The sequence below is a fragment of the Pezoporus occidentalis genome, unplaced genomic scaffold (genome assembly GCF_034315485.1).
Source record: "Pezoporus occidentalis ecotype Australia unplaced genomic scaffold, CSIRO_AGI_Poc_V1 ctg360, whole genome shotgun sequence".
Classification (NCBI taxonomy): Eukaryota; Metazoa; Chordata; class Aves; order Psittaciformes; family Psittacidae; genus Pezoporus; species Pezoporus occidentalis.
Genome location: NW_026915592.1, coordinates 134415 through 152517, shown reverse-complemented (window position 1 = coordinate 152517; position 18103 = coordinate 134415). Strand labels below are relative to the sequence as shown.

At 63.0% G+C, this 18103-nt stretch overlaps 2 protein-coding genes across 7 annotated transcripts; both read right to left on the bottom strand.

The window, feature by feature from the left end:
- Nucleotides 1-41: 41 nt before the first annotated feature.
- ENTREP3 (endosomal transmembrane epsin interactor 3) lies at nt 42-5383 on the bottom strand. Of its 2 annotated transcripts, none has more exons than XM_062630901.1 (12): nt 4883-5383; nt 4216-4272; nt 4003-4113; nt 3733-3858; nt 3540-3647; nt 3216-3376; nt 3030-3129; nt 2863-2947; nt 2194-2769; nt 1546-1611; nt 1150-1445; nt 42-585 (listed from the first exon to the last, which is right to left on the bottom strand). In XM_062630901.1, exons 1-12 carry the CDS (start codon nt 5099-5101, stop codon nt 409-411), a joined length of 2082 nt encoding a protein of 693 aa, XP_062486885.1. In that variant the 5' UTR covers nt 5102-5383; the 3' UTR covers nt 42-408. The 2 variants fall into 2 exon arrangements, with proteins under 2 accessions (XP_062486885.1, XP_062486886.1); XM_062630902.1 differs by having other exon boundaries at nt 1150-1397.
- A 371-nt stretch (nt 5384-5754) lies between these two features.
- On the bottom strand, nt 5755-18088 carry LOC134169940 (dual specificity protein kinase CLK2). Of its 5 annotated transcripts, XM_062630913.1 has the most exons (20): nt 17928-18088; nt 16382-16545; nt 16016-16250; nt 14202-14298; nt 13787-13853; nt 12959-13075; nt 12563-12729; nt 12066-12160; nt 11595-11724; nt 11149-11231; nt 10837-10916; nt 10591-10681; nt 8606-8683; nt 8431-8532; nt 8214-8337; nt 7990-8118; nt 7719-7878; nt 7358-7459; nt 7130-7247; nt 5755-7016 (listed from the first exon to the last, which is right to left on the bottom strand). In XM_062630913.1, exons 2-20 carry the CDS (start codon nt 16543-16545, stop codon nt 6870-6872), a joined length of 2286 nt encoding a protein of 761 aa, XP_062486897.1. In that variant the 5' UTR covers nt 17928-18088; the 3' UTR covers nt 5755-6869. The 5 variants fall into 5 exon arrangements, with proteins under 5 accessions (XP_062486897.1, XP_062486895.1, XP_062486893.1 ...); XM_062630909.1 differs by lacking the exons at nt 5755-7016; nt 7130-7247; nt 7358-7459; ... (3 more) ...; nt 8431-8532; nt 8606-8683 and adding an exon at nt 9508-10172; XM_062630910.1 differs by lacking the exons at nt 5755-7016; nt 7130-7247; nt 7358-7459; ... (3 more) ...; nt 8431-8532; nt 8606-8683 and adding an exon at nt 9508-10172 and having other exon boundaries at nt 14202-14295.
- Nucleotides 18089-18103: the final 15 nt, after the last annotated feature.

Sequence of the window (18103 nt, the reverse complement as noted above, 5' to 3'; positions counted from 1 at the left end):
TTCCCTCCCCTTCCCCCGCGGCCCCGGCGGCACGGCCCCGGTGGAGGCGGCGATCACTTTTATTCGGTCTCTAGCGAGGGGCGGCGCGGCCCGAGCGCTGCGGGACCGGCCCCGCAACGGGCAGCGGGGGACGGGACGGGACGGGACAGGCGCGGCCGTCCGGGGGTACAGGCACAGCTGGTGCGGGGCACAGGCATGGCCGGGGACGGGCGCAGGCACGGCTGGCGCAGGGCACAGGGCTGGGGGCACGGCGGCCCCGGGGCAGACGCCGCAGGGGACCAGCCCCTAACCCTGGGGAAGGGGCAGCGGCGCCGGACCCGGCCCCCCCCCCGGGGCGGCAGCCACGTCCGAGGGCCCTGGCGCGGAGCGGGGCCCCCCTTTGGGGCAGCGGGGAGGGGGGGGCCGCGCTCAGAGGACGCTCTCGCTGTCCTTGCAGGTCCCGCTGAGGCTCCGCGGGCGGCCCCGCTCCAGCCGGCGGGCGGACAGGAGGCGGCGCAGGGACGAGGTGGAGCTCAGGTCCCCGCAGCTCCGCAGGTGGATGCCGTCGTGGGGCCGCTCTGCTCCGGACCAGGCGCTCCAGGGAACCTGCAGCCCCATGGGGACAGGCTGCAGCCACGGCAGGGTGCTCCGACCCGGCCTTCAGCACTGCCAGGGATGGGGCAGCCACAGCTTCTCCATTCAACCCATCCCAGTTCCCCAGCACCCTCACAGGGAAGAGCTTCTGCCTTATCTCCAACCTGAACTTCCCATTTGAACCCATCGCCCCTTGTCCTATCACTGCAGTCTCTGATGGAGCCCCATCAGGGCCTCCTGGGCTGTGCAAGATCTCCAACATCCCTTAAGGCTGGGACATCCCAGTGGCTGTTTCCGGGCTCTGGTGACTCAGGGGCAAAGCTAAAACCATTGCGACACGCATGATTTTCCCACTCATGGCTACAGCTGGGGACTAAGGGAAGGAGCTGTCACGCCAAGGAGGGCTGGGCAAGGACAGTGACACAGGAGGGAAGCTCTGGCCACAGCCCCTGCCTGGAGCTGGGGTGCTGACACCGTGGGGTGCACGGCATGGGAACAGAGACCCTGGAAGCGCTGGTGTGGAGATGGGGAGCAGAGGGAGGAAGAGGATGTGGATGGGGCCCCACTGTAACCCACCTGCTTGTGCCCCTGGGAGCTGTGCCCGGGCACCTCCACGCTGCGCTTAGGTCTCTGCAGGAACCTGGCCACGAGCCCGCGGGTGCCCCTGCAGACCTTGAGGTCCCCCAGGGATCGGGTCGTGCTCTTGGAGAGCTGCTCCGTCACCTTGGAGGGCAGCGCCTTGCTCTTCCCTGCTGAGCCAGCCCGGAGCAGCGGCGGGGAGTCACAGTGAGAGCGGCGGCACAGGCAGGCCTCGGAGCACAGCCCTGCGGGGACAGCACCATCGCACCCGGGACGGCTGCTCCCAACGGGACCTGTCCCCAGGCCCCAAAAGAGTGAGCCGGACCCCCACGGGCTACAGAAACACACCCCCCCCCGCCCCTTGTATAGCCCAGTACATCCCAGTGCCCTGACCTGTATCCGCCGAGGAGCTGGACGTGGTGTCCTCCAGTGCTTTGGTATAAAGTACTTCCCTGAAATCTGCGGGGAGCAGAAAGAGGTCTCAGGCTTTGGCAGCATCCTGCACCCCTGTGCAGACACCAGCAACAGCCCAGGCAGCACGACCCTACAGCAAACCCTCCTCCCAGCACAGCAGAACCACCCTGCCCGTCCCTGCCATGGGCAGGGACCCCTTCCACTGGAGCAGGGTGCTCCAAGCCCCTGTGTCCAACCTGGCCTTGAACACTGCCAGGCATGGGGCATCCAAACCTTCTCCATCCAACCCATCCCAGTGTCCCACCACCCTCACAGGGCAGAGCTTCCGCCTAAGATCCCATTTCCATCCCCCCTCTGTCAGGTTAAAGCCATTCCCTTGTCCTGTCCCTACAGGCCCTTGCCCAAAGCCCCTCTCCAGGTTTCCTGTAACCCCTTCAGGCACTGGAGCTGCTCTGAGGTCTCCCCGGATCTCTTCCCAGGGATCAAACCCCAGGGTCTGGAGCGGCAGGAGCAGGGATTTAACCCCACTTATCCTGAATCAACACCATTTGACCCAGCCCCATTGCCCGCCTCTGCTGCGCCCCGGCTGCAGGAGAGCATCCCCCTGCCGCGCCCATCGCCGCCTACCAGCGCGTCCGGCCGCGGGGACGCCGGGGTCGCTGTGCGCCCTCACGAGCGGGCGCTGGCTCTGCGCGGGGCCCGGGGACGCGGGGCAGGAGGTTTCGCTGCTGCGCCGGAGCTGCCCGAGGCGGCCGGGGCCGAGCCCCGAGGGGCGGCAGCGCCCCCGCGGCTCCCCCTTGTCCTTGAGCCGCACCTCGGGGAAGCAGGGCCCGGCGCAGCGGGACAGCCCCTCCAGGCGGTTGCAGCTGTGGGTGACGGCTCCCCCCGCCAGGACGCCGTCGTGGCCCGGGTCCGCCGCCGTGGAGCAGGAGTAGGAGCGCTCCCCCCGCACCCGCGGCTGCGGCACCTCCTCGAAGGGCCCCTGCAGGCCCAGCATGGGGCTGCGCGGGTGGTGGCTGCACTGCACGCAGTCCACGCTCAGGCAGTAACCCGCGCGGCTGCGTTGGATGGAGCGGAACAGCACGAAGTCGACGGAGCGCATGGAGCCCTGCAGCTCCAGCAGGCACGAGTCCTCCGAGGGGCTGCTGTCCCCCGGGATGTCCATGATCTCGGACATGATGAGGGACCCGCTGTCCATGGACACTGCAAGGAGCGGAGCGGGTGGCAGTGAGGAGCTGCTGGGAAGGAAGAGTCCCCCCGCGGCCCCTCTCCCAGTCCTCAGTGGGGCACAAGCACCTTCTCCGCTGAGCACGATGGAGGGGACGCGGTCGCAGGCACAGGTGTGTGAGCCGTCCGTCAGCGGCAAGTCAAAGAGGGTGGCCTACGGGGTGACACAGTCAGGGCGCAGGCAGAGCAGGAAGGAGCCCAACGTGCCTGCCCCATCCCCGGACCACATCTCCTACCTGGCTGTCCCCCCGCAGCCCCATCACAGTCTCATAGGAAGGGGGGAAGTCAGTCGGGTAGAGGGGCATGGGGCTGTCCATGGAGCCGTTGTAGGTGATGCTGCGGAGGCAGGAGCAGAAAAGCTGCGTTGGGTGGGACAAGCCCTGCCTGGGGCTCACAGACCCCCGGCTCCAGCAGGCAGGTACCTCTGCGCATCCGTCTCCGAGCTGCACGTGTACTCGGGGGGGTAGTAGGGGGGTGGCGGCACCGGGGGCACGAACTCCTCGAAGTCCATCATGCTCTGCAGAAAGGTGTCGGGGGGGGACGTGCATTCCAGCGTCACGGAGCTCGAGCGCTGCGGCACCAGCTGCAGCGAGAGGGGAGGAGGAAGAGCTGGGACCCCCTGCACAGGCATCCGGCAAGGGATGCGCATCCCAAGCCTTAATCCGGCTGGGGCCAGGTCCTGCCCTGGCACCCCGGGGAATGCCAGTCCCAGCCCCGTCTGCTCCTGGGCCAGGGCTGGGACTCACCGCATGGACGATATCGAGGGAGAAGATTTGGATGCAGCACACAACAGCAGAGAGCGTGCAGACGACGGTCGAGAAGACGGTCAAGCCGCAGACACTGAAGAGGAGGTCCTGGGGGGCAGCGGGGTGAGCGCAGGCGCCCGCAGAGCATGGTGGGGTGCCCCAGGGAGCCCTGGCCCCGCGCGGGGTGCCCCACCTTGAGCGCCGCACGGATGCTGCGGCAGTCGGGGTTGGGGAACATGGTGAGCATCTCGCTCTGCCGGCTGCAGGAGGCGGGGGGGGGCTCCGGGCGGGCCTGGCAGCAGACACACGAGTCCCTCTCCTGGGGACAAGGAGCACCATGAGGGATACCCCTGAGAGCCACCGGGACATGGCCCCACGGGACCCCTGCCCCACAGCTCCCCGTGTGGCCAGAGCCCGGCAGCCAGGGCTGAGCCGTGCTCCACTGCCCCGGGGCCCATCGCACCCTCTCACAGGCCTGCAGGGACTTCACCAGCTGCGCGTTCTGGCAGGACAGGATGGACCCGGCGAGGCTCAGCATGATACCCAGCACCGAGAGCAGCGTGAAGAAGGTGATCTGTGGGCACAGGGAGCTGGTGCGTGCAGCCATGCATCCACCCACAGGGGTAGGGAGGGATGCTCAACCCCTTGCTCTGCCCTGGTCCCCCCCAGCACCTACCACCAGTGTGAGGGGCCGCTTCCAGGAGATGATGCCGACAAGGCCGGACAGCGCCAGCTGCAGATGCACAGGCCCAGGGGTGAGGATGAGGAGGGGTCTCTGCCAGGCAATGGGGCCCAGAGCAGCCCCCCAAACCCCTTGGCAGAGCCCCCCGAGCCCCGTGGGCCTGGAGCCAGCCCAGGGCTGCTCAAGCAGCCCCAGCGCTGCTGCAAGCCGGGCGAAACTGCTGATTCAGGGCCCCGGGGAGCCTGGGGACTGCGGGCAGCTCTGCGCCGCAGGGGCACCGTGGGGCTTGTGGGGGTCCTACCTTCACCCCACACACGCAGCGGGCAGAGAACCCCAGTGTGGGGCTGCGGAGCAGGGCAGAGCCGCCCAGTCTGCCCTCCCACCCCCGCCACCACTGCAGCACCCCACACTCTCCCTCCTCCCAGCACAAACTGCTCAGGGCCTGGAGAGAACCGAGCCCCCCCCCGCCCCGTTCCTGGGGTCACCATCCCACATTGTCACCCTGGAGGAAGCCTTGGGATTCTCCCACAATGCACCACGGCAGGCACAGGCGAGGGATGGGGGAGCAGCGGGGCCACACTCCCTTGGGACAGCGCTGAAGGGACCCGGCAAAGCGGGGCTGGCCAGGACCCCCTCTGCGCTGCCCCGGCCCCGGACTCACCGAGAAGCCGGCCCAGGAGGGGCAGGAGTGCCGGATCCTGGCGGAGGGCGTGATGGTGGCGGCCACCAGGCTGAAGGTGACGATGAGGACGCCCAGGATGACTTGGATGAAGCCGAGCACCAGCAGGATCTGCAGCCAGGTCCGCTGGACGCGGAGGTGGGTGAGGCTGCGGGACGTGCGGCCGGTCAAGGAGCGGCTGGACTCGCTAGGGGAGGGCATGGCTGCCCCGGGCGGCGAGCGGCGGCTGCGGGCCCCGGAGCCCCGGGGCAAGCGGCGGCACCGCGCCAGGACGGCGCCGGCCCCGGGGAAGCAGGAGCGGGCGCTCTGCGGGAACGGGCCGGGCTCCACCTTTCGCCTCCCGGAGGATGCTGACGGCGGCGCTGCCCTGCCCGGGCTGTCCTGGAGCAGAACCCGCCTCACCGGTACCTCCGCATCCCGGGCAGAGCCGGGCCTACGGCTCCCGGCGGGCGGCAGAGCGCGGCCCCGCGGCTTCCTCCTCTCTCGCCGGGCCCCCGCGGAGGGCTCATAGCGCGATGCCGAGGCCGGGAACCGCCGCCCGGGACGCGGCGCCCGGGCCCCCGGGGCAGCGCCAGGAGTCGGGAGCCTCGGGCGGGGGCCCGGGCGCCGCCCAGGAGCATCCTCCGCGGGGCGGGGGGGGGGTCCCGCTGCCCGGAGCGCCCCCGGTGCCGGGTGCTGCGCATCGCCCCCCGCCGAGCCCCGGCGGCCCCCGCGCTCCCCGCTCCGAGCTCGCTCCCGCCCCCCGCTTCCCCGTGGCACGCCGGGAGCTGGAGCGCGGCTCGGCTCGGCCCGCCCCGCCGGGGCTGCGGCACCACTCCCGGTCCCGCCCCCCCCGGTCCCGGTGCACGGAGGCGCGGAGAGAAACTTCATTTATTCCTTAAATAAAAGCCGAGGGCGGCGTCGGGCTCAGCAACACGCGGGGCCGCGGCAGGAGCAGCCACCGGTGGGGCGGCAGCGGTGGGAGCAGGGACCCCCCCGGGGCAGAGGCACCGGCCCCATGGATGAAGGCACGAACCCTCCCACCAGCCCCGGAACAAAAGGGACAAACCCGGGGCACTGGGAGGAGATGGGGCAAAGCAGAATGAGCAGGACCCAGCCCAGGGCTCCCCGAGGGGATGGGTGGTGGGGTGGGGTGGGGGGGCACAGGGAGGGACAGGCTGCGGGGGAAGAGTGCTGGGCAGGGGGGCAAGAAGGTGATGAAAGTGAGAGGGGGCTTTAGGGGTACTGGGGTCCCTCCTCAGTGCCCAGCCCGGCTCTGGGCTCCACCACAGGCCTGGCTCAGCTGCTGTGGGGCACACGGCTTCAAGGCCAGCAGCACCCACACCGCTGCCCGGGTGCATCACACAGTCCTTATTCCTGTGCCTGGAGCAGGCTCAGCTGGAACAGACAGGGACAAGGAAGGGGGACAGAATGGGGGCTGCCCCCCAGCTCAGCACCCTAGGGACAGAACCAGCCCCCCCACCACCAGAGCAAGCTCCTGGGGAAAGCAGCGGACGGATGATGCTCCTGGCAGAGAATCGGGTCCTGCAGCAGAGAGAAGGCAGGGAAAAGCCCCCAGGGAGAACCTGGGGGGCACAAGGGGAACCCAGGGCAGACAGATGGGGAAACGGGAATGCCCAAGGAATGGGAGCAGCCATTTCGGTCCCTGTCACACATCTGGAGGAGCCTCCTGCCCCCAGCAGCTCAGTGCTGGAAGGGAGGGCGATGACAAGCACAGGGCTTGGCCACAGCGCCTCCCACCCCGCTCCATCCCCAGTCCGCTGAGGGGAGGGACCAGCACAAACCAGCGCATCCTCCATCCGTGAGGAAAGGGTTAGAGCAGCAAACGCTTCGGGCACCAGCACTTCCAAGCTGGGATGAGGCAGCCTCTGAGAGCTGATGCAGACACACGGGGATCCAATGAAAGTGCAACCTGGATTTCCTCTCCCTCGGGAAGAGCCCACGTGCGATGAGGAGCCGGGGCCCTGCCCTAGGGCGCCCGGAAGGCGTTGGTGGCAGCGCCCGCAGCGGCGTTGGCCGCCGCGTTGCGCACAGCCTGGTTGGAGAAGACCCCGGCAGCAAACTCCTCCTGTGCCTTCTGGAAGCTGGCGCCCGTCCGGCGGTACAGGGAGTGGATCTGGGATTGAGGAGGGGCTCAGGGCCAGGGCACCCCAGTGAGCAGAGCTGTGTCCGTGCCTGCCAAAGCCACCCCAAAAGGTGCTAGAGCCCTGAGGGCTGATTCAAACTCACCTTTTTCAGCATGATGATGCCCAGCACAGCCACTGCTGTGAAGGACAAGGACACCAGGATCATCATCACCGCCACAGCTGTGTTCTTCCGCAGCGCTATCAGGCTCAATATCCAGCCACTGCAACACAAGAGGCAGTTGGACAGCACAGGTTCCCTCTTGCCTGCCTGCCTCCTCTCTTTCTGGAGTACTCGGCTGGCCAGAGCTCCTCGGCTCTGCCCCACACACACCTGAACCCCCAGTTGGGGATGCCAATGGCCTGCAGCACATACATCACATTCTGGGCAAAGAAGACGAAGAAGAAGACAAAGAAGTTGAAGGAACTGTCACTCCTGGGAGAAAGAGACAGGCGAGGTCAGGCCACAGGGAAGAACCCCCAAAACCTCCCTTACAGCTGGGGGGGCATAAGGAGAACATGAAGCTCAGAGCAGAATCACAACAGCCCCAGACCCAAAGGCCACCAAAGGAGCTGGGACACCATCTTTGCCCCCTCGGGGCACAACGAGCAGCCCCATGCCCCCATCTCCAAGCCCCAGCCATGATGCAGCCTCCCCACAGCGCTGCTTTGCTGGCCCGGGAGCAGATACACACCTGAAGGCTTTGTACATGGGCCTGTACCAGCAGACAAAGGAGCAGGGCGTGTAGAGGAGAGCCCAGAGGATGGAGAGCCCGAACCCAGAGCCAGACGAGGGCTCCACACAGAACCAGGCCAGGGAGGTCAAGAAGTTCAGGAAGAGGGCAATGGTGCTGGCTGAGAGAGAGGCGATGTCAGTAGGGCGCTCAGTCCCGCACGCATCGCGTTAACCCCAGCTCCTGCAGAGCACACGGGACACTGGGTGCCCTGCTCCCCGCCGGGACTCACCCATCCAGAGGTAATACATGGTGGAAACGGTCTTCTGGAAGTCGGCGGGGATCTCCACCGGGATGTCCTGGTAGAAGCACGGCTTCACGGGGCAGAAGGACGGCAGCGGGGGCCAGTTGTTGAGCCGCGCTGCAGGGGGAAGGAGGCGACAGGCAGAGAGCGGCGGTGCCCGCGCAGGGGAGCCCCGAGGGGACGGTCCCTGCTCGGCCCCCCCGGCCACTCACTTGCGGGGCCGCCGAGGGCCGCGTTCTGCAGCTCCCTCTCCCTCCGCTCCAGCTCCTCCGCCTTCCGGTTCAGCTCCTCCTGCCGCTTCAGCAGCTCGGCCGTGGCGGCCGCTGCCGCCGAGGCCTGCGGGGCAGGGGGGAAAGAAGCGCAGGCGCTGGGGGTGCCGCCTGCTCCCCCGCGCCCTTCCCGCGGAGGCCGCGCCGCCCGCCCCGGTACCTGCGTGCCGTAGGAGCCGTAGTTGCGGGGCTCGGTGGGGCTGGCTCTGCGCGGGGGCTGCGCGGCCGCGGCCGGGGCCGGGGCCTGGTACGGCGGCGGCGGCTGCGGGGGACAGAGGAGCGCGGTGAGGGCCCGCCCGCCGCATCCCAGCCCCCCCGCCCCACCGGGGCCTCACCGCGCCGCTCTCGAAGGGGTTGTACGCGTCCAGCGCCGCGCTCTCGGGGCCGGGCCCCGGCGGGAGCAGCGCCGGGTCCTGCAACACAGAACGGGCGGGGTGAGGCGGCGGACGGGGGGAAGAGGGACCCGCGCCGCCGCTGCCCCGGCCCCGCACCTGGAACGGGTTGTCCGGTAGCACCGCGGGGCCGCCGCGCTGGGCCATGGCGGGACCGGGACCGGGACCGGGACCGCGACCGCGACCGCGACCGCCTCAGCCCCGTCAGCCGCAGCCCCGCCTCCCGCCGCCGCCGATTGGCTGCCGCCCCTGACGTCACCAGCGCCGGCGAGCCCTGCGGCAGGGGCTCCTCTGCACACGCGCGGGGCGGGGCTGGGCCGGGCGGTCACGTGATCGGAGCTGTCCGGTAACGGGAACCGGCGACCCCGTGATCCCCCCGTGCCGGCGCCCCAGCACCCTCACAGGGACGGTTCTGCCTCTGACCCCGCGTCCATCCCCGCCCTGGGAGCTCAAAGCCATTCCCTTCTCCCGTCCCCGCATCCCTCGCCCAAAGCCCCGCTCCCGGAGCCGCTTCAGGTCCCTCACTGAGGTGAAGCCAGGCTTCCCCTTCATCCCTCTGCGCGGTACCAGGACAGCGCCTGCCACAGGCAGATGGTGCCCCAGGCAAGTGCTAAGCCCAGAACAGACCAGGAGTGCTCTGTTACTGCCACCCCCCAGCATGGCTCTCCCAGACACGCGGGCAAAGCACCTGCACTGAGCTGGAACCACGTCTGAAACAGCCCCAGGAAGTCCCACGGCAGCACTGGTAAGAGCCAGAGACAGACACCGAGGCGGGTGCTCGACGTCTCTTTTCCTACAGCCATCACCGAGAGCGGCTGCTGCTGGCTCAGACCCAGACCCGGGGCTTTATTCACTTCATATTTATTTCTCCACAAAGACTGTACAAAATCCTTATAAAACTCTGGTGTGGGGATGGGCTATGACATTGATCCAAAAAATAATTCCCATGCAGTCCCACCAGTTTCATAACTTACAGGGAAACAGATAAGCTACAGCGAGCTGTGAGTCCTGGAGTATGTACACCAAGGAGGGCAGGAGGAGACAGAGCAACACGTTAACAGAGGTATTTACATATGGACATACAGGCCCCCTCACCTCATGATAACGGCAGCAGCAACAGTAGGAGGTTGGGCCCGTGGTGCTCAGAGGCCGCTATAGAATACGGGCTATTTACAGTATCTCACATATTAACAGCTTTACAAACTTGTCCAGGGGAGTTTTACTCATGTATAAAAAAAAAACAAACCAAAAGCACCAAAAGTCTGAATAGAAATGACACAGGCCTCCACGGGGGCTAGAATGTGAGCGCAGGCTGGTGCCTGGGCCGTCACCGGCTGATGTCCCTGCTCGAGTCCCACAGTTTTGTGCTGGGCTCCATCTCCAACATGTCAAAGAAGGGGTGTTTGAGGGCTTCGGCCAGGGTGAGGCGCTTGGAGGGCTCGTACTCCAGCATGCTCTCGATGAGGTCAAAAAGGCGGTGATGGTCCTCGGCCTCCGAGGTCAGGTATCGCTGGGCAGATGGAAGGGGAAGGTTAGTGCTGAGGATGCTGCAAGCAGCCCGCTCACAGGGCTCTCCCTGGGCTGAATGGCCAAGACGTGGGAAGGTTTGGTTTGTTCAGACCATCACTCATCCCAGACCTGAGCTCTACGCTTTACCACTGCCCCATGCACGGAACTGCTGAGCTCCCCCTGCCATCTTTCCCAAGGTCTCCATGCCCTCCTCCTCCACCTCAGATTACGCTCAGGCTGCTGCAGCCTTCCTCATTTATGTCTGGGATAGCCAATGCTCCTTCAGGAATGCACTGGTCTGACTCTCTTGGTGGCCCAACCTTGCCCCCAGGAAGATCTTCCCAACTGGGGCAGGCGCTAAAAGACTCTGCAATGAGAAGAGGCTGCAGCAAGGAGGATTCCTGCCCACCCCTCCTTACCCGTAGTGGTTTGCAGTTCTCCCTCACGTAGCGGCCAGCAGAGGTGTTCTCATCCCAGTCCAGGCGGCCATGGTAGAAATACTTCTGTTTCCTGACAGAGTAAGAGGTGTGAACAGGTTACCCCCAACACCAAATGCCTTGCAGCAACAACAACATGCTCAGCAGGCAGCTTCAAAGCTCAACCCCTCAGAGAAGCGCTACCCTGAAGCAGGAGCAAGCCTGTGGTACCCAAGCAGCCTTGCCCACCTCGTCTTCCGGATCATCCGAGATGGAATTGGCCCCAGGATCCTCTCCATCATGGCCAGGTGCTCCCGGTTGTCATGTGTCTGAGGGGGAGAAACATAAAGGGAAGGCATGGAACAGATTCCAATCATTCCAGCTCCAGCCCTGGGTACTCCCCTGCTCAGAACCCCTTGCTGGGCAACACCTTGGTTGTCTCTACAAGACTGCAGTGATGGAGGGAAGCCCATGATTCCCAGAGGCTCCTGGCTGTACTGGGGAACAGCCAGCATCCTCTTTCACCAGTTGTGAGGTAGCCATACAGCATACAGTTCTCACCTGAAACAGGGTGAAACCCACATAATACTCAAAGATGATGCAGCCAATGCTCCACACATCACAGGGCTGGCTCCAGCCAAGCTCTAGAAAACAATGTGTTTTAAATAAAAGATCCAGTTACAGCCTAAGACTCCAAATCCCTCTCCCTTTTAGAAACAAACAACTGGAAAAACAATTCCCATTCCCACCAGGCTCCTGATACACCAGTGGCAACAGACTGCCCAGCTGGTGGCAATGCCAAAACAGCAACTTAGGAGTTGCTCTCGCCCCCCCCCCCCCCAAAATAGCACTGTAGAACATGTTAAACAAAGTGTTTCTCATCTCCCAGGGTAAACCCAGAACAGCTACTGAAGGATGTGAAGGTAAAATGCTCCTTAATCCAGGAGGCAGCACCCAGTGCCCCAGGGAAAACACCTGCCTCTGCAGAGAAACCAAGGGGAACATACCCAGGATGACTTCTGGAGCTCGGTAGTGCCTGGTAGACACAATGGTGCTGTGATGCTCGTGGTCAAACGTGGCACTGCCGAAGTCCACCACTCTGATGGCTGTGCTCTTCACGCTCCGCTCATCCCGCTTCTTCACAAGGGAGAACAGCATCAGTTACTCAGGAGCTTCAGGACATAGACTCAGCCCCTTCCTTACACAGCTAAGGCTTCACCACAGGGCAGGGGAAGGCTCCAGAGGCTACACTAGTGCTAGCACAGCCCCAAACACGCTCCCACCATCAGCCAGGTAAGCCTGTGGTCCCTATGGCTCCCTCACAGGCCACACAGGCAGCTCGTGCAAGATACAGGCCCTGAACGTGTGCATGAACGTAGCTGGTGAACCCCGTGTCTCCTGGCTCCACGTTCCGACTCCTCCCTCCTGCTGCCAAGGCCAGGGACCGCAGAACCCAAGAACCCCAGAAGCACCGTTACCTTTTCCAGGTTATAGGAGAGCTCATAGTCAGAATTCACAAAGAGGATGTTCTCTGGCTTGAGGTCGGTGTGGGTGAGTTTATTGTCGTGCAGAACTGAGGGGGCAAACAGAGTCGGGTGATGGAGCAGAAGCGAAGTGAGGCTACACCCACCCAAAGAGCGAACATCACTCATTCAGGCTGCTCACACTGGCACCAGTTTAGCCCACATTTACAACGGGGTGTGAACAGGCTGCTCCAGGCCAAGATGATTTGTCAGAAGCACATTTATCATATTGATCACCCAAACGCGTAGGGGGGTGGATGCTCAAGTGCTCTGAGCTCCTGCCAGCCCACATGCACCGGAAAACATTACAATCAGGAAAACAAGCATCCCTTCCAAGCATGCATTCACCACTGGAGGCAGTGCAAGGCTTAGGCTCAGAACTGGCACTGCTGGGAGCTGCACAGCCCTCCAGGTCAGCCAAGGAGCAGTGGAGAAGCGCAGGGAGCACTTACATTTCACAGCCTGGCACACCTGGTAGGCCATGTGCCGCACTTGGTGGATGGGGTAAGGCAGGTAGTTGTTGTCCTTCAGGAAATCGAAGGTGCTGAGCCCCAGGAGCTCGAAGGAGATGCACATGTGGCCGTGGTAGTCAAACCAGTCAAACATCCTGACGCAAAGACTGAGGGCAAAAACATGAGGCTTGACACAGACCTGCACAAACCACCCCGCTGTTATCCCTGTGACTGCTTCCTCCTTTCCTTCTCATCCCACAGCAAGCCACTATGCCTCCAAAACGTAGCCACACACAGATTCAGTCACCCAACATCAAGTACCTCTCGCATTCCATCCCTGCAACTGCGCTAAGGCAAGGCTTCCCCTTCCATTGGTAACGCCAGGAGCCCACTCACTTGGTGTTCTCGGGATCCTTCTCGTTGATCTTCTCCAGCACGTTGATCTCCAGCCGAGCAGCTTCTTTGTACTTCTCTACGTTTTTAATGATTTTGAGAGCAACACGGGCACCAGCCCTGGGGGAGAAACGGGGATAAAGCTCGAGATCAGCTCTGAGCTGGGCCAGAGAGCCCGTGGCCTGCAAAAAGGGCTTTCTGAATCAGCCTCACCCTCTGCAGCACAGCCTTCCACCACCCTTCCCAAGCCAGGAGGTGGCTTTTATTAACGGCTGTCATAGAATGGTTTGGGCTGCAAAGGAACTGAAGATCATTCAGTTCCAACCACCTGCCATGGGCAGGGACACCTCACACTAGACCGTGTTGCCCAAGTCACTGTTCAGCCTGGCCTTGAACACTGCCAGGGATGGAGCATTTGCCACTTCTCTGGGCAACCTCTGTCAGCGCCTCAGCACCCTCACAGTAAAGAACTTCTTCCTTACATTCAACCTGAATTTCCCCTGTTTCAGTTTGAACCCATCACCCCTTGTCCTATCACTCCAGTCCCTGATGAAGGTCCCACCCCAGCATCCTTGTAGCCCCCTTCAGACACTGGAAGCTGCTCCATCCACCAAAGCAGCACCTTTTCCCTCCTTACAAGCACCCCCCAGAAGCTCCCCCCACTCTTCTCCAACACATGGGCAACCCGAGAGGTTGAGTGCCCAGACCAGCTGAGGAATCCTGGGAACAAAGAGGCTCATTTCACCCCCAGGCTCCCACGTTGAACACGAAAGGCTCCACTGCCAGCTACGGTCTCTCTTTACCCCTCACCACCACATCCCTGCCACGTACCTGCGGTGATCGATGCACTGCACCACCCTGCCGAACGTGCCTTCCCCTAAGGTGCTAATAATCTCATCTGGGAGGGAGAGAAGGAGAGGAAAGCAGATGAGAGAGTGAGCACGACCTGGATGCAGTGCATACACAAGGCAGAGGAGAATGCATTGCAACACCTAACCTGCACACAGCTTGAGAGGCCGGAGCAGCGGAAGGCTGACACCGGCTGCACAAGGCAACAGCCCTAATTCCCTGGCACTTCAGTAACAATACAAAATATAAACGTAGCTTTAACAAAAGGGGAAGGAAAAAGGAGAGGGTTTCTCTTTAATAAACAATGGAAATAAAATGAAACAGAAAGATAAGACAGATCTGCGACTGCGATGGGAGCTTAACTAGAGAGCTAAATTATGTTACGATTTGGCTGTACATCTTTCTTGTAGCCAGTCGCCGACGCGATAGATCAGATGCCCCTCGTCGTCGTCCTCCACACTCTTGGCCCTTCTGCTGCTCTGTCGACTCCGCTGCTGGCCCAGGCAGACAGGGAATTCATCATTCACCAATCACATTTTCAACCCAGCGCAGCAGCCAGCGTCACGCATTGGTTGGTTTGGAAATTCACATGGTTGTTTGAGGAGGGGTTGCAGGAGGAGATTCCCAGCCAATTCATACGGCACAGAGGAATATATAACGATAGGGATATTGCAAGGGAACATGTCAAGATACAACACACTAGCTCAGAAAAGAAAAAAACAGTTTGCTTTTCGTTGTAGCCAAAAAGAAAAAAAAAAAAGAAAACCAAAAGGAAAAAAAGAAAAAAGAACCAAAAAAAAAAAAAAGAACCTACAAACAGCCCCACCCGAACCAGTGCAAGAGCAGAGACGGTCACAACAGGGCTAGTGGAGGGCAGAGCAAGGGGGCAGCTGCCCTCACTCCTAGCGGGGCTCCGAGAGCATCGGCACTGGCCTTCGGGTCCTGGTGACGCCAAGAGAGCGCGGCAGAGCCTCGGGGAGAGGCTCCTTCAGCCCCATGCAGCCGCTGGGGAAAGGCAGCAGAAGGTGGGTGCTGGCAAGTCCTGCACAAGCAAAGGCCCGGGCTGTCCCCCACATCCCATTCCAACAGCCCCCCGACAGCGTCCCCCAGCCCCAACACTCAGGCAAAGATGAATTCAGAGGTTTCAGAAGCAACTCTCAGTACAACGATCCGTCCAAACCAGAGAGGACTGCGACTGCCTTGGGGAAGATGTGACCTTGCTGCCTGCACCCTCCCCTAACAAAGCTGATCCTGGAAGGACTAGCTTCCAGGAGAGAAGCAGAGGCCCAATAGGGAATAGGGACAGCCTGGGATGAGGCAGATAAGAGGCTTATGCCAGAGAAGAGAGAATTCCTGCCTTCAGTTCTTCAGCTAAATATCCCCACACCTGGGAGCAACCAACCGGCCAGCACACCTGGGACCTGAATCCAGCCCCCAGTCCCATCCCTGGACATACAGCCAGAACAGACCGGACAACACTGAGAGCTCCACATACAGAGCAGAGAACGTGTCTGGGTCTAACAGAAGTGGAAGGTGAACAGCAGAACAGACAAGAAGAGAACGGCAGGGACACTGCTGGGAAGAGCCTGTGACGGTTGCTGCCTCCACCTGAATTGATCAGTCCACAAGTTTCACTCCTTTGCAGAGCCCCTCACATGACACCCCACATCAGCTGAGCCCACCCAGAAGGATCCTGCTCTGCTGCAGGACGTAACCCTCAGAGACAGGGAGGCTTCCTGCCACGGAACACAGAACCAGGGACCGAGCTGCCTGTGGCAGGCAGGATGAGCTCTCTGGGACCAGGATCAGCTGGACCTCACACAAAAGACTGCTTGGCTGGGGTTCCTAGACAGCTCTTAATGAGCACCACCGAACAAAAACAGTGCTCTGCAGGGATAAAGGAGCTGAGGCCTGCTGCACCACCCCGGGGGGGACACGCCAGCCTCGCAAGGCACAGCCTGTCCTCCTCCCACCTCTGAGCAGGCAACACTATGAGAGGGGCTGAGCTGCCTGGGCCGGGCTGGCACAGGGCAGCCCCTGCTGAGGCGCAGCAGGACGGTGGACACGAGCTGCCACCTGCACCAAAGGTTTCTCTATGCACATCTCAAGCCGAGTCTGAGAGAGCAGTTAGAAAGTGAGTTTTCCACTTACCCAGCTCGGCACCTGGGAGAGAAAGGTTACAGGGCAGGCCCAACACAGCAGGATACTCACCGATGAGGAGCGACTAAAGGACCGGCTGCGGCGCCGCCTCCGCCTGTGCTTACGCCGGCTGCTTTTGCAGCTCCGGTAGCTGCCCTCACGGTCCCGGGAGCGCCGGTACTCGTAGGAGTGACGGTACTCGGGGTCATAGTAGGCTTCCCCCCGCTCGCGGCTGTAGTCGTTCCGCCGGTAGCTGTCACAGTAACGCCGGTCGTAGGCCCTCCTGTCTGCTGAGTGGTCATCGTAGCTGGGGAAGGGCAAACAAGGCAGGGACTGCATTAGGAACACAACCCAGCTCAGAGCACAGCGCAGAGCAGGGGAGCTGCCCCTGGAGGAACCCCGCAGGTCAGGGGCCCTGCCCCGGCCTTGCAGCCTCACCTCCTGGAGCGAACGTGGTAGCTGTCCTCCCGCCGGTGCCGCCGGTCCCGCTCGCTGCTGCTGGACCGCGACCGCCGCCGCTTGTGCTTGCGGCTCCTGTAACGCTCGTGGTAACTGCCCCGGCTGCTGCGCTCCGACGAGCGGTACCTTCGGGAGTGAGGCATCTGCAGGGACAGGAGAGGACCGTGAGAGGCAATGGCAAGGGAGGGAAACCAGCGCAGAGCATCCGCAGCCAAGGAGTTGCCAGGGCAAGGAGAGGGGAGGCCACTAGCAGTGTCTGAGCATGCAGGGGAGGACCTGAGAGGGAGGGTATGAGCTTCTGAGAGACCCCAGCACCCCATATGAGAGGATGTGGCCACCCATATGGGCTGTGCTTGCTGCAGTTCTGGTTTTCAGGTTACTTTCACCTCTTTGCACTCATCTCTACTGGCCACAGCTCCAGGAGCAGCACTCGAGCCTTCCGAGCTTCCACCTTCTTCTCTCTTTAAACTAAGGTGCTCCCCAGAAAGGAGAGAGCAGCACCAAGGAAAACTGAAGGTGAAATGAAGCTCAGGATATCAGCAAGTGCTTGGCCCAAAGTCCTTGCACCCCCGTACTGCTGCACAGGGACTTTGTACAGGAGCTCCTGAAGAGATGCCTCTGGTTTACTGCTGAGCAAGAGACATCCACGCTTCCCTCTGCCCCATCCAGGGAGCAAATCCACCCTGTCCACATGCAAAGGCATTCATGAAGCCTTGCAGAGCCCTCCTCAGTGGGACGAGCGCTCACCTCCACCTCTGTGATGGGATGCAAGAGCCAAGAGGGAAGGAGTCTGTCCCTCAGCAGGACTCCACCCTGAGTCCCGGTTCAGAGCATCCTGCTCCCATCCCCAGCTCTAAGCCATTCCCCACACGTATTTTAGCTCCAAACCATCAAACACCTCCACCTGCTCTGCTTCCAAAGCCAACAGCCCGGAGCTCCGTTTGCCCACAGCCCTCCTAATGGCGACTTTCCTCCCGCGCTCCCCACCAAGAGGCACACACGCAGCGGCTGCACACCCGCCCCGGTGTTACAGGCCCGGCTACCGGGAGGGCGAGGTGGCGACTGGAGAACCCGCTCACGGTTCTCCCCCCCCCAACCCCCCCTACCCCGGGGCCGACGGCTCCGAGTCCAACCTCTCATTAAGGGCAGCGCACGAAGGCGGCGCTGGAGGCCGGCCAAGGCCCGGCACCCCTTTCCCCAGCAGGCAAAGCCCGCAGCGGCGCGTTCCTAAAGCAGCTCTGGAACCGGTTTGGGGACGATGATGGCGGCCGCGCTCCGCCGCTGTCGGGTGGGGCCTGAGCGGCCGAGCGCCAACAGCGGAAGCACCGGGAGGAGCGGGGACGGCACCAGGCCGCGAAGCGGCAGAACGGCGCTCACGCACCGGCACCGACGGAAGAGACAACGGGGAGTTGACGGAAGGGGGGTGAAAGCAACAGCAAGGCCTCACCGTGGCCTTCACCTCCCTCACACCCCACCCCCGGAAGGGCCCGCAACCACCACCCCCCCCATCCTCCGCGCTCCGCACCGTCCTCGCAGCCAGCCCGGTGCGTTTATCCCACAGGAAATCCGTGATGGCGGCCGTGGAGCCCCCGGGAATCCCGGGCCCCGCTGCGAGTGCTCCGAGCTCCGCCGCGCCCCGCAGCCGCCGCCGCGGTCGATCCGGGTCCCCACCGCCAGGCCGCGTACGCACGTACGCAACTG

What these genes read in the sequence shown, in the direction of transcription:
- ENTREP3 (XM_062630901.1), bottom strand. Translation starts at nt 5,101, where the DNA reads ATGCCCTCCCCTAGCGAGTCCAGCCGCTCCTTGACCGGCCGCACGTCC. An exon ending in AGCGGCCCCTCACACTGGTG is followed by an intron (nt 4,114 to 4,215) that starts GTAGGTGCTGGG and finishes CTGTGCCCACAG; the next exon opens with ATCACCTTCTTCACGCTGCT. An exon ending in GCATCCGTGCGGCGCTCAAG is followed by an intron (nt 3,648 to 3,732) that starts GTGGGGCACCCC and finishes GCTGCCCCCCAG; the next exon opens with GACCTCCTCTTCAGTGTCTG.
- LOC134169940 (XM_062630913.1), bottom strand. Translation starts at nt 16,545, where the DNA reads ATGCCTCACTCCCGAAGGTACCGCTCGTCGGAGCGCAGCAGCCGGGGC. An exon ending in GGTGTGCCAGGCTGTGAAAT is followed by an intron (nt 12,161 to 12,562) that starts GTAAGTGCTCCC and finishes TTGCCCCCTCAG; the next exon opens with TTCTGCACGACAATAAACTC. An exon ending in ATCCCCAACTGGGGGTTCAG is followed by an intron (nt 7,248 to 7,357) that starts GTGTGTGTGGGG and finishes CTTGTGTTGCAG; the next exon opens with TGGCTGGATATTGAGCCTGA.